At 27.4% G+C, this 13,181-nt stretch overlaps 1 protein-coding gene across 3 annotated transcripts in view; it reads left to right on the top strand.

Annotated features, from left to right (window-relative positions):
- Positions 1-3,239: 3,239 nt before the first annotated feature.
- LOC135925226 (rab GTPase-activating protein 1-like) overlaps positions 3,240-13,181 on the top strand; it is a 61,734-nt gene continuing 51,792 nt past the window's right edge. The window contains exons 1-2 of one of the 3 annotated variants that reach the window (XM_065460451.1): positions 3,240-3,555; positions 3,729-4,041. In XM_065460451.1, coding sequence (XP_065316523.1) covers positions 3,297-3,555; positions 3,729-4,041 — 572 coding nt within the window. In that variant the 5' untranslated portion in view covers positions 3,240-3,296. The remainder of the gene's footprint in view (positions 3,556-3,728; positions 4,042-13,181) is intronic. The other 2 variants (XM_065460449.1, XM_065460450.1) reach the window with 2 other exon arrangements.

Here is a 13,181-nt window from a genome sequence, read left to right as displayed (position 1 = left end):
TTTCTATAAATAATTTTAAATGCAATAAATCTTTCATATAATGTCCCGTTATTTAAAACATATCGAAGAACTACAGCCAGTTGGGATTTATTATTTATATCAATTGTTTCATCTAATATTATTGTTATAAATTCCGTTTCTTCCAATTCATCTAATATTTTTTGGTGTAAGACATATGAAATGGAATTAATTAAATCATTTTGGATATCACTTGATAGTCCAATAAAAGTTGTACTATTTTCTAAATGATGTTTTAATAGCAAATATTCTTCCGCGAGCAAATAAATTAATTCAATATAATTTCCTCTATTTACTGAATTAGGTGATTCATCATCACCACGGAATGCGAGCTGCTGAACTCCAAGAAAACATATAGAATTGATTAAAATTTTCAATATTTCTCTATTTGATTTAACTTTCGAATTATGCTGTTCGATTGATATTTTGCCCATCGAATCTATCATATTTTCAATACGAATTTCGCCAAATGTTTTTAATTGAATCATCGACTGCAAATGAGCTGTTGATTATTCATGTCATTTAACTGCCTTTGAAAAATTATTCATATCCGAAAATCCTCTATCATTCCAAACATATTTTGCCTTTGGGAATAATAAGCATGACCAACAATATAGAGAATTAGAAAATTCACATTCAGTGAGCCATTCATATTTATCGATAGAAAAATTACGAATGCAAGATTTTATTTCTTTTTTTAAATTTCTTAAAATTGGCTTTGGTCTTCCTTTTTCAATAATTAATTTTTTGGTATCAAAATTTCTTGAGCTAAATGATAATATTAATAATTCAATAATACAATTACAATTACAATTATTAAACATTAATTTAAAGAAAAAAAAATTTTTTTTTAAAAAGTAAGAAAAAAAATTTAATATAAAAAATTTATTTTTCTTTTATAAAAGAATAAGCAATTTTTTATTTGCTTCCCCAATACTTATTTTTTAATCGTAAAATTAAACAATATTATAACATGATTTTCTATTTATTTATTGAATAAATAAGCAATATTAGATTTGCTTCCCTCTTGTATATTTTTTTTAACGTAATAAAAAAATTACACCAAAAAAATATCGTATCATGATTTATTAGTATATTTATTATAGGAAAATAAGCAATATTAAATTTGCTTCCATCATTTTTTAACATAGTAAATATAATAGTAAATTTTTTTACGTAGTAAAAATAATAGTAAATTTTTGAACGTAGTAAAAATAATAGTAAATTTTTTAACGTAAATTTTTTATCGTAGTAAAATATTATAAATCTTTTTAACGTTATAAAAAATATATTAATTATTTTAAGGAAGTAATTTTATTTTTTTTAGCATAGTATAAAGATTATATTAAGTTTATCTAAGAATTTTGTAAAAAAAATTTCAAGGCTTCCCTTGCTTTTATGGACGCTTCGTCCCTGCTTCACCAATAGCCTCGAAATTAACATAAATGATGCGAGATGTTTCTAAATGACAAGTCCACCTCTGGTCTAAAAGTCTCTTAAGAGTATGGCCTGCATATTTGCAGGATACGTTAAACCGCCTAAAAAATTATTCAGTGCATTGAAAAATTAAAAAAATTAGAAATGATAACAATATTATTATACCAATTTTGAGCCACAAGGAACTTTTTTATTAATTTTTTATGAAGTAGGGTTTGCACTCTCCTTCATTTCGGCCAGACTTAACGTTTGCACCATCATATGCCTGGTTTATCATATTCGTTGTATTAATATTTAACTCATAAAGTTGCTTTAAAATGCAATTAGTAATGCTTTCAGCAGAAAGACACTGTAAATAAATAATCCCTATTAAATTTTCTTGGACTTCTCCAGAAAAAATATAAATAATTATGCTCAGGTTTTCACAACCTGATTAATCTTTTATCACGTCAGCCTTAAGACAAAAAAAAAGGCATCTCACTTTTGTTATATTTATCTGAAATATAATCAAGCACCATATCTACCATAATAGATATTACTTCGTTTTGAATCTTGGTGATGTATATCGCGTATTTTTGTATATAAGTTTCGTAATTTTATTTAATTCAGGATCTTTTTGCATGGTGTATGAAAACATTGCTATAAATAGTCCAGAAAGAATAAATTAGGTTTTCTATATTTGCAGCATCCGTAATTTTTGTTGAACCAGTCCCACGGAAAGGTAGCTCCTGTATGTTAAGAAATATCATGAAATCTTGATTTAAGATCTTAAAGATTACGGTGGCTTACCAAAATTGTTGTATATCACTATTTTCTTTATAATGCTAAAATATTCACCGCTGTTTAAAATAACTGGTGATATCGGGCTTAGATGATATTATTTTGTCTAAGATCTTAATCGGACGATTTTTAAAAATCGGCCCAAATCGAGCTGTTTAGCAACACTGCACAATAATTACAAATTTTATAAAAATTTAATAAGAACCTTTTTTATTTTAATAAATATTTACGAATCAGTATCAATCTGTTTCTTTAGATTTGATATATATATATATCAAGCCTTGAGTAATCACTTGATTAGTTTCAGAAAATTCCTGTTTTTTATAATTTGCACCCAGATCTATATCAACCTTCAAAAGATAATAATATTGTGATTGAACCATAATAAATAAATAATTATCATTGAAATAAGTACAATTTAAACGTTATAATTAAGCACCTACATAATGTTATACATAAACATACATGAAAATGATAAAATATGAATGATGATTTATTATTAGATAAAAATAAAACAGGATAGGAAGAAATTTATAAACACGATATGTTTTTTGAATAAATATTTATAATTTATTTTAAAAATATAAAAATAATCAATTACAAAATTTTTTTTTAAATTTGGGAAGATTTTTTCTGGGGGCCAGGCTTGGGGGACAAAAAAATTTTTTGGGGGTGGGGGGGGGGCTGCCCTCTCCCTTTTTCGTGGCTACGGTCCTGGAAAGGTGGCATTATATAACATCCAAAATTCTAACAATTAACAATTGAAAATTATAGTCAGCAGTATATTGAATTTTATTATTATTTAATTAATTTAGATGTTATTCTTATGCAATCAATACTAATAAAGAGAGTTACGTGACTTTGACAGAATGCTAATTGTCTCATTTTTGGAACGGTATATAATATATTCACATTAATGATCTAAAAACATTAATGGGCTCGGTGCATTAAAATCAATATTTAGAATTGACAAGTGTAAATATTCCAGTTTTAACTTCTTCCTTCACTTATAATAGTATTATGAAATAATAGTTTCAATTTTTTAAAATTAAAAATATATAATGACACAGAATTATGATGGAGAGAATAATCAAGCTTTTGTTGGAAAAGATAATGTAACAATTAATGGATTTTGTTACCTAACTGCAAAGGAAGATTTTAATGATGCTGATAAAAATTATATTCACCCTATTTTAAATAATAATATTAATCATGTTATCACAGAAATTGAACTAGTTATACCTAATTTATTGAAACACAATGATATGCCCATTTACTCTTTACTTTCTTCAAATACTTCTTATATTGAAATGATAAAAGGCAATATTTAATATAAATTTGAATAATAAGGGCTTAACAATTTATTATCAATATATTGTAGTAGAATGTTTTATTTATCATTGAAAAAATATATATAAATAGTTAATTTTTTAAAAGTATTTTGCTCTTATTTTATATAATAAAATAATATTTATTCTGTTATATATATATAGAATCTCAATCCTCACCTGAACAACCCATGTCCCCATCCAATCTCTCCTTTCCTTCTTTTAGTTCTTCGCCAGATAATAATAATATCCCTACCAAGCAACAATCAAATTTTTCTTCTAATTCTAAAATATGCACAGATTTTGCTACTCTTTTTGATGATTTACTTTATTTAGGAAGTGTATCAATTGATGAACCAAAAGAAAGATCAGAAATTATTGAATGCATGAAATTATTTGATAACCCTATTGGTATCAATTTTCCAATGCCTCTCAAAATTTGCATGGCTGTTCCAGATTCTTGTAGATATTCAATTATGTGAGCTCATTTTATAATTTTTTCTCATCAAAATTATTATCTTTTTTACAAAAAACAAAAATGTAAGCCTATATATTCACATGAATTAGAGTTGTTAAGATTTTCAAATATATCTAGATAGAGAAATGTATTAAGTTCAGAGACCTACAGAGGTAACATTTGCACGGCCTAGCATGGGTTGGAAAATTTACACTTATTTTTAATTTTTATGGGAATGACTAAAATACGCGTCCCCAAAAACTACGCGTCCCCGGTCAAAATACAGTTTTTTTAAAAAAATCAAAACAGATTCATATTTAGCTCATTAAAAGAATACAGAATATGTAAATATTATATATTAAAGTATTTAATAACTTAGTAATTTTTGGAAAAAACACTTTTTTTCGAAAACACTACGCGTCCCCAGTCAAAAAACCGTTTTTTTTAAAAAAATAAAAGCAGATTCATGTTTAGCTTTTCAAGGAGATTCAGAAAGTATTAATAAAAAAAATTTTTTTTTGGCTAAACTACGCGTCCCTATGCGTCCCCGGTCAAAATACAGTTTTTTTAAAAAAATCAAAACAGATTCATATTTAGCTCATTAAAAGAATACAGAGTATGTAAATATTATATATTAAAGTATTTAATAACTTAGTGATTTTTTCAAAAAACACTTTTTTTTTCAAAAACACTACGCGTCCCCGGTCAAAAAACCGTTTTTTTTTAAAATAAAAGTTCATGTTTAGCTTTTCAAGGAGATTCAGAAAATGGTATTAATAAAAAAAAATTTAAAAAAAAAATTTTGGCTAAACTACGCGTCCCCGGTCAAAATACAGTTTTTTTTAAAAAATCAAAACAGATTCATATTTAGCTCATTAAAAGAATACAGAATATATAAATATTATATATAAATATTATATATTAAAGTATTTAATAACTTAGTGATTTTTTAAAAAAAACACTTTTTCGAAAACACTACGCGTCCCCGGTCAAAAAACTGTTTTTTTTAAAAAATAAAAGCAGATTCATCTTTAGCTTTTCAAGGAGATTCAGAAAATTCGATATTGTATCTGAAACTAATAAAAAAATAATTAATTGTATCCATTTTCTGAATCTCCTTGAAAAGCTAAACATGAATCTGCTTTTATTTAAAAAAAAAACGGTTTTTTGACCGGGGACGCGTAGTGTTTTTGAAAAAAAAGTGTTTTTTAAAAAAATCACTAAGTTATAAAATACTTTAAAATATAATATTTACATATTCTGTATTCTTTTAATGAGCTAAATATGAATCTGTTTTGATTTTTTTAAAAAAACTGTATTTTGACCGGGGACGCGTAGTTTAGCCAAAAAAAAATTTTTTTTTAAATTTTTTTTATTAATACCATTTTTTGAATTTCCTTGAAAAGCTAAACATGAATCTGCTTTTATTTTTTAAAAAAAACAGTTTTTTGACCGGGGACGCGTAGTGTTTTCGAAAAAAAGTGTTTTTTCAAAAAATCACTAAGTTATTAAATACTTTAATATATAATATTTACATATTCTGTATTCTTTTAATGAGCTAAATATGAATCTGTTTTGATTTTTTAAAAAAAACTGTATTTTGACCGGGTTTAAATTTTTTTTATTAATACCATTTTCTGAATCTCCTTGAAAAGCTAAACATGAATCTGCTTTTATTTAAAAAAAACGGTTTTTTGACCGGAGACGCGTAGTGTTTTCGAAAAAAAGTGTTTTTCCAAAAAATCACTAAGTTATTAAATATTTTAATATATAATATTTATATATTCTGTATTCTTTTAATGAGCTAAATATGAATCTGTTTTGATTTTTTAAGAAAAACTATTTTGACCGGGGACGCGTAGGGACGCGTAGTTTAGCCAAGAAAAAAAAAATTTTTTTTTAATTTTTTTTATTAATACCATTTTCTGAATCTCCTTGAAAAGCTAAACATGAATCTGCTTTTATTTAAAAAAAAAACGGTTTTTTGACCGGGGATGCGTAGTGGTTTTGAAAAAAAAAGTGTTTTTTAAAAAAATCACTAAGTTATAAAATACTTTAAAATATAATATTTACATATTCTGTATTCTTTTAATGAGCTAAATATGAATCTGTTTTTATTTTTAAAAAAAAACTGTATTTTGACCGGGGACGCGTAACAACGCGTTGTTTAGCCAAAAAAAATTTTTTGGAAAAAATTTTTTTAATTTTTTTATTAATACCATTTTCTGAATCTCCTTGAAAAGCTAAACATGAATCTGCTTTTATTTTTAAAAAAAACGGTTTTTTGACCGGGGACGCGTAGTGTTTTTGGAAAAAAAAGTGTTTTTTGAAAAAATCACTAAGTTATAAAATACTTTAAAATATAATATTTACATATTCTGTATTCTTTTAATGAGTTAAATATGAATCTGTTTTTATTTTTAAAAAAAAACTGTATTTTGACCGGGGACGCGTAAGGACGCATAGTTTATTTTTTTTAAAAATAAATTTTTATAAATTTTATTTAGTTACCGTATTTTTTTTAAATTAAAAAAAACATTTTCTAACTCATATTATCAAGCTTAATAAGATTTCCTATTAATAATAATAAAAATAAGTCGTTTTGACCGGGGACGCGTAGGGACGCGTAGTTTTCGGGGACGCGTATTTTAGTCATTCCCATTTTTATAGGTAATATTGGCGATTTAAAATATATGACCTGACCTGGGTAATTAAATTTTATAAAAAATCAAAATGCAGTTTGTCTATATACCCAGGCCAGACCTGCAGTTCTCTGATTTAGATACAGATACATTTAAGAGAAACATTTTTTATCACGATCATGTAAAATGTGCATAGGGTCATTCCATATCAAATCACACTTTTGGCTGACAACTTTTTGGTTATTGTTGTAATATTATTATTCAAATTGTGATAATATTCAAACAAAAATAATGCTTTATTAAAATTGTTACTTTATTATTTAAGTAGACTATACAAATGAAAGGAAAACATGTGATATTGTAGATATTTGATACTTTAAGAGTTTAACAATTGGAGTTGTTCACTATTTATTTTTTTAGTTAAAAATTTCTTAATTTGTTTTACTTTTTCTTATATTATTTTTTTCTTAATTTTTGTTAATTTTTCATGTTAATTTATAATTGATTAATTTATATATAATTTAATAAAGAAATTAGAATTTGTATTAATATAAATTTTCTTCTATTTTATTTTTAGGTACAAAATCATGTTTTCTACAGTTATATATGTTCACATTAGATTATAAACAAAATTTTAGCCCATTAACAACTATATTAATGGAGATAATCATGTTAGAAGGTTCAAAAATCATCTTTTTTTGCTTTTTTTACTAATGCTTAACTAGTTTTTTATTTAAAACCAAATTAGATCAAATGTTGAATCTAATATTAATAGCTATGTTAGTAATTGATGATTATGGTATAAACATCAAAATTATTTTTTTAAAAAATATGGGTTATCTTATGGTCAGTAGAAACTTTGAAATTAATATTTCTAAATGAATATGATCTAATTTTTAATTTTTTTAAGAAATATTATTGGCTTACTATTTTTTTTAATAATTTCTTCACCAATTAGCATGTCTGAATATTTATTTAAAAAAATATTATGATTTTTATACTAATAGTTTTAATATGTTAAAATTCATTTTTTTATTGCTTAAAAATATTTAATGTCGATTACAAGGATTTGTAATTCAGATCATGAAATTTTTAAAATCTTCACATTTTTGCCTAAAAATGTCTGATCGGGGGAGTAAGAGTAAGAGGATTTATTTTTTCTGATTTAAATCAAATTTAGCTGTTAGGAAATTAATAAATTTTTTTTGATAAAGGTTGATTACACTAGTATTATGGTTAGTAGGGATATAGCGATATTTCACCCATTTTAAAAATTTTCCAATCCAATATAAAATGCGTCTTTAACAAAAATGAAATGTTATAAAATTTAAAAAAAAGTTATATCTAAAATCATTTTTTTATAAATAAAATCGAAATCCATTTTTATGTATATTATAATTAACGTGATACGTGATATATAGCGCATTCGCCCTCTAACGTTGAATACACAACAGAGCAACGCTAGGCTTTCCTTATTTTCATCTAATTGGAATTTATTAATTTGGGGGAGAAAAAAGAATATGAGGAGCCCTCCACACGTTTGTGGGCAAGCCGCACGTACTTGTACGCACAACAATTCTGAAGAAATGTTATTAAAACGTCTATAGGCTTAGAGGAAAAGAGAGGGACCAAAAAATAGCCTATACCCCTGCTTTTGAAATTAATTACTTTAAAGGTGGGAGGTGGGAGGTGGATAACTTAATTTAAAAAATTTTACTGTATTAAAGCAAGTTTATTTATTTTTGAGGTAAATTAAAGAAAAATACTTGCGAGAGGAATAAATCCACATAAGAAATCGAAGAAGAAAAGTAAGAAAAAGGTATGTGAACGAAAGATCCCTAGGAACAATTTTCATCTGAAATATCTATCTTTGATGCGAAAGAGTTTTCTGATAGACCTTTTGCAATTATTAAGCTTTATAAATTGTTTCATGTTTACATTCAGCTCCATCACGTCTTTTATAGCTTTGTAATACCATAACGATTTGTATTTAGTATACTGTTTCCCTTTATGTGTATATAACCAAACGATAGCATCAGGTGCAAGGGTGTGATCTGAATTCCTTATTATATGGGCTAGGAACTGTATCCGACGTTTTTTTAACGTAATATTTATCGGAGTGTGGCTAGATTTCCTCCAGAGGTTAGAGTTAGAGATGACTCTGGGATAAAAAATACCATTTATCGTTCTCAGACAATTATTTATAAAGGATTGAATGCGTCTTAAGTCAGTCTTGTTAGCTTCCCATATGTCACTTCCGTATAATAAAATGGGGATAATAGTAGAGTTGAATAGCCTCAACCTCGTAAAAACCGATATTTCCTTAGATTTCCAGATTTTCATGTACATATAGAACGCTCTTTTGGCTTTTTGCTTTCTAATCTTCATTTCCTCCTTGCATTCCCCCTTGTTATTGAGCATCACACCCAGGTATTTGATATTATCTACTTTTTTGATAACGTTTCCGCCTACCAAAAGATTTTGGAGTAGTGGTGTATTTGGCGAGGAAAGAATAACCACCTCCTTTATGACTTTATTTATTATGATGTTAAAGAGGAGCGGTGATAAAGTGCAACCTTGTTTTACTCCCTTTTTTATCTTGAAGGAGGGTGATATTTTATCGTTTGTTTTAAAGCATGAAGTTAATTTGGAATAATGATTCCTTAAGATGGAGATAATATTTTGTTCGATGCCGCACACTGATAGTGCTAACCATAAGGCGTTATGGTCTACATTATCAAAGGCCCTACTAAAATCAATAAAAGTGTAATAAGACGGAATCCTGTATTTCCAGCACTTTTGCTTAATTATATTTAGTGATAAAATGGGTTCCAAAATGTTTTTATTTGGCCTATATGCGCAGATATATTTAGAAAGAAGATGGGGTGTAGAAGTTAAGATTTTGTTTTTGATAAGTGTCATAAAGACTTTCGATACACAGGAGGTGAGAGCTACTGCCCGATAGTCCGTGAATTTCTTAGGTTCCTTGTCGGGAAGTTGCACAGGAGAGATTTATTCCATTCTGTCGGAGTTTTCCCACTTTCCCAAATTTTATTAAAGAGAGCAAGGAGGAAAGAAGAGATTGTGTTTGAGGATATTTTTAAATATTCAGCTGTAATGTTGTCTAAACCCGGAGCTCTATTGTTCCGTAATTTCTTTACAATGTTTGAAATTTCATTAGAAGAGAAACCAGCCGGGGATATAATTGTATGAGAATTCATAGTAGTTAAAGGAGTAGCCTTGCGAGAGTCGAAAATCGACATATAATGATCCAGCCACAGTGCCATTTGCTCATCTTGGTCTGTTATGGTTTTCCCATTCTCTAAGACGATCATAGGGAATTTCATGAAGCAACGGGATTTGCAGAAGTACTTTAATTTTTTATATGCATCATAGATTCTGTTCTCTTTCATATCTTTATCAATGTCTGCCGCCCTTTTAGCTATAAAAATTCTCCTATCTTTCCATAGTAATCTTTTAATGTCTTTCCATAAATCATTGTTAGAGCTGTTCATCATTCTTAGTTGATATATTTTCTCAAGGGTTTCATCAGACATCCATTCTTTCCTAGACACAAAATTTACGTTTGGTAGTCTATCATAAAATTCCGCCAGTTCTTTCTTTAAAAGTTTCCAACAATCTTCAATATTTCCATTTCTGGTAACATTAATAAAGGTTCCTTTTTTCGAAATAAGGGATTGTTCAAAGAGTGTTTTATTTCCTTGCAATAGAAACTTATTTGATTTACGTGGAAAAATTATATTGGACGAGTTAACATTGATGGCCATTGAGTTAGGAATACTATTATTATGATATCCCCAGATGTTTTTTATTTTTATAACTGCAGTAACCATCTTATGATCAGATATGTTGACCCTGGTAGATGCTTTAACATCTACAAACCAACTATGAATATTAGAGATAAAAAAGTCAATTTGAGATATCTGCCTGCCCCTCACAAAGGTATATTGGTTGATATCACGATGGCAGAAAAAAGTATTTTCTACCTTAAAGTTTTTGTTACTGCAGTAATCTAGGAATTTTGTGCTGTCTACATCATTAGATTGTTGAATGGCAGCTTACCCTATAACCCCTTTACTTATATATTCACTGTCTTTACCTATTTTCATATTGAGATCACCCAGGATTATTTCTGCCATAATATTTTTTTTGCTCATTTTGTTTATAAAAGTTTGCGATAATCTCTTCAGAATCTGTTTTTAGTGAAGCTGGTGATATTGACAGTTGCCATCGCCACAGGCTGACTTCTGATAAATTGGAAATTTTAGTATTTCTAAATAGAAATCTTCAATATATTAATGTTAAATATTATTTTAAATATTTTTTCAAATTTCATAATATATTTGTTTATTACTTATTATGATAGATTAATGTTATTACTTATTATATAAAAGTGATTTAACAATAAAAATATTTTATATACTTTTAGAATTGCAATTGAATTGAATATAAACTATAACTGATCATTATCATAAATTTAAATGACAAGTTATGGTATAGTTAAATTATAGATGTTATACTAATAAAATGTATATTAAAAATTAAAACCATTGGTATCTTTACAGAATACAAAATTATATATGATATCGGATCGGTACGGTATCAATTTAATATCGGATCGGATCGGCCTCCAAAAAGTGGTATCGGTACACCCCTAATGATTAGTATTGTTAAACGGCTCGATTTTTAAAAATGGCTTACTCTATGTTTTAGTCATAAAATATTACGCAAGCCTGGAGATTTCCCTCATAGGTGACGGAAAGCTTTCGACATCTAGAAAAGAAATTTCAAGGCTTAGTCATAAAATATTACGCAAGCCTGGAGATTTCCCTCATAGGTGACGGAAAGCTTTCGACATCTATAAAAGAAATTTCAAGGCTTGCATAATATTTTTTTATCTAAAATATTGGATAGCCGGTTTTAAAAATTGAGCAGTTTAACAACACTAATTATGGTGTAATGATTCAGATATAATAACAAAACTTGTAATAAAATTTGAACTTTTTCCAATATATATTTGGTGAAATCATCAATGAATTTATAATTGTTTTAAGATTTGCTCTATTCTAAACGATTTCTGAAACAATTGTTATAATTGGCTCTTAAGAGATTCTATACCAATCACAATTTGTTAAATAACATTTTGGCTAGTGATTACAAATAATTTGCGCCAAAAGATAGTTATAAGAATTTATACAATGATCTTCTCCTGCGGTGATTTCAGCAAATACATTTCTCATTAATTTCACAATCTGATGAATGGCGGAGTCACACACAGTGCGTGCGCCACTAGCTCCAACTTTTTTGGCGTTCGGCAAATTTAGAGAAAACAATTGATATATTAGGTATTCTTCCTTCAACTTGAATATTTCTTTAAGATTATTCAATATTAGATTTTTTGGACTGGTTCTTTCTCGCCTTTAACGGATACACAATTTTTTATTCCAGGCATGAGTCGGCTTATCAGAACTAAATCCTTGACAAGTTTTAATGTTTTTGCGTTTAGTGTCTTTCCTGCCTTATGTCTTGGGAATGAGGGAATTATAGTTTCTTATACCACCATTTTGGATTTTCTTACTAGGTCTTACGTTGAATTTTTTTTAAAATTTTATTGACAGGCAAAATTGTAAGAATTTGAAACTGGTACCGGCACGAATTACATATTTTTTGTTGAAGATATAAATCACTATTTATATTAGGCATCCAAGGTAGTACAGAACGTAAATTCTTTATAAAATTTTTATGTTTTAGCTAATTCAGTAGATTGCAGCACTTTAGATTTTTTTTTAAAGGTTTCATTTAGAAAAATTTATTTATTTTTAAAGGCAAGTAAAAATATAAAAAATTAATTTTTTTTAGTTTATAAGAAAAATGATAAAGAAATGATTCAAGTATTTTTTTATAATTTGTGAAAAAATATTAAAGAAATAATTAGTATGTTTAGCAGCTGCTATTTATTGATTAGTATTTTCTCGATTTATTTTATTAAAAAGAACTTATAAGATTATATAAGAAAAGATAAAAATACAAGTATCACATTTAACGATATTATCAGAAAACTGGACAATGTCTAAAATTAGGATTGTATTTAAATATAGTGTTGTTAAACGGCTAAGCCGAGTCGACTTAGCTACGACTCGAGCCTAGTTTCTAGTCGATAAAACGGCTCAGACTCGAGTCGACTAAATGAGCCGCATTAGTCGACTCATTTAGTCGGCTCACTTAGTCGGCTAGCTTAGTCGGCTCACTTAGTCGGCTCGCTTAGTTGGCTCACTTAGTCGGCTCACTTAGTCGGCTCACTTAGTCGGCTCGCTTAGTCGGCTCACTTAGTCGGCTCGCTTAGTCGGCTCGCTTAGTCGGCTCACTTAGTCGGCTCACTTAGTGGACTCAGAGGTTAGCTTGAGTTTAATTTAAATTTAGAGTCAAAATTTATTTTTATGTTATTAGATATTTTAAATAATAATGTAGAATTTTATTTATTTATTTTTAGTGAAATAA

Source organism: Gordionus sp. m RMFG-2023, chromosome 2 (assembly GCF_954871325.1).
Source record: "Gordionus sp. m RMFG-2023 chromosome 2, tfGorSpeb1-WG-v2, whole genome shotgun sequence".
In the NCBI taxonomy this organism is placed as follows: Eukaryota; Metazoa; Nematomorpha; class Gordioida; order Chordodea; family Parachordodidae; genus Gordionus; species Gordionus sp. m RMFG-2023.
This window is presented reverse-complemented; position numbering and strand designations above follow the sequence as displayed.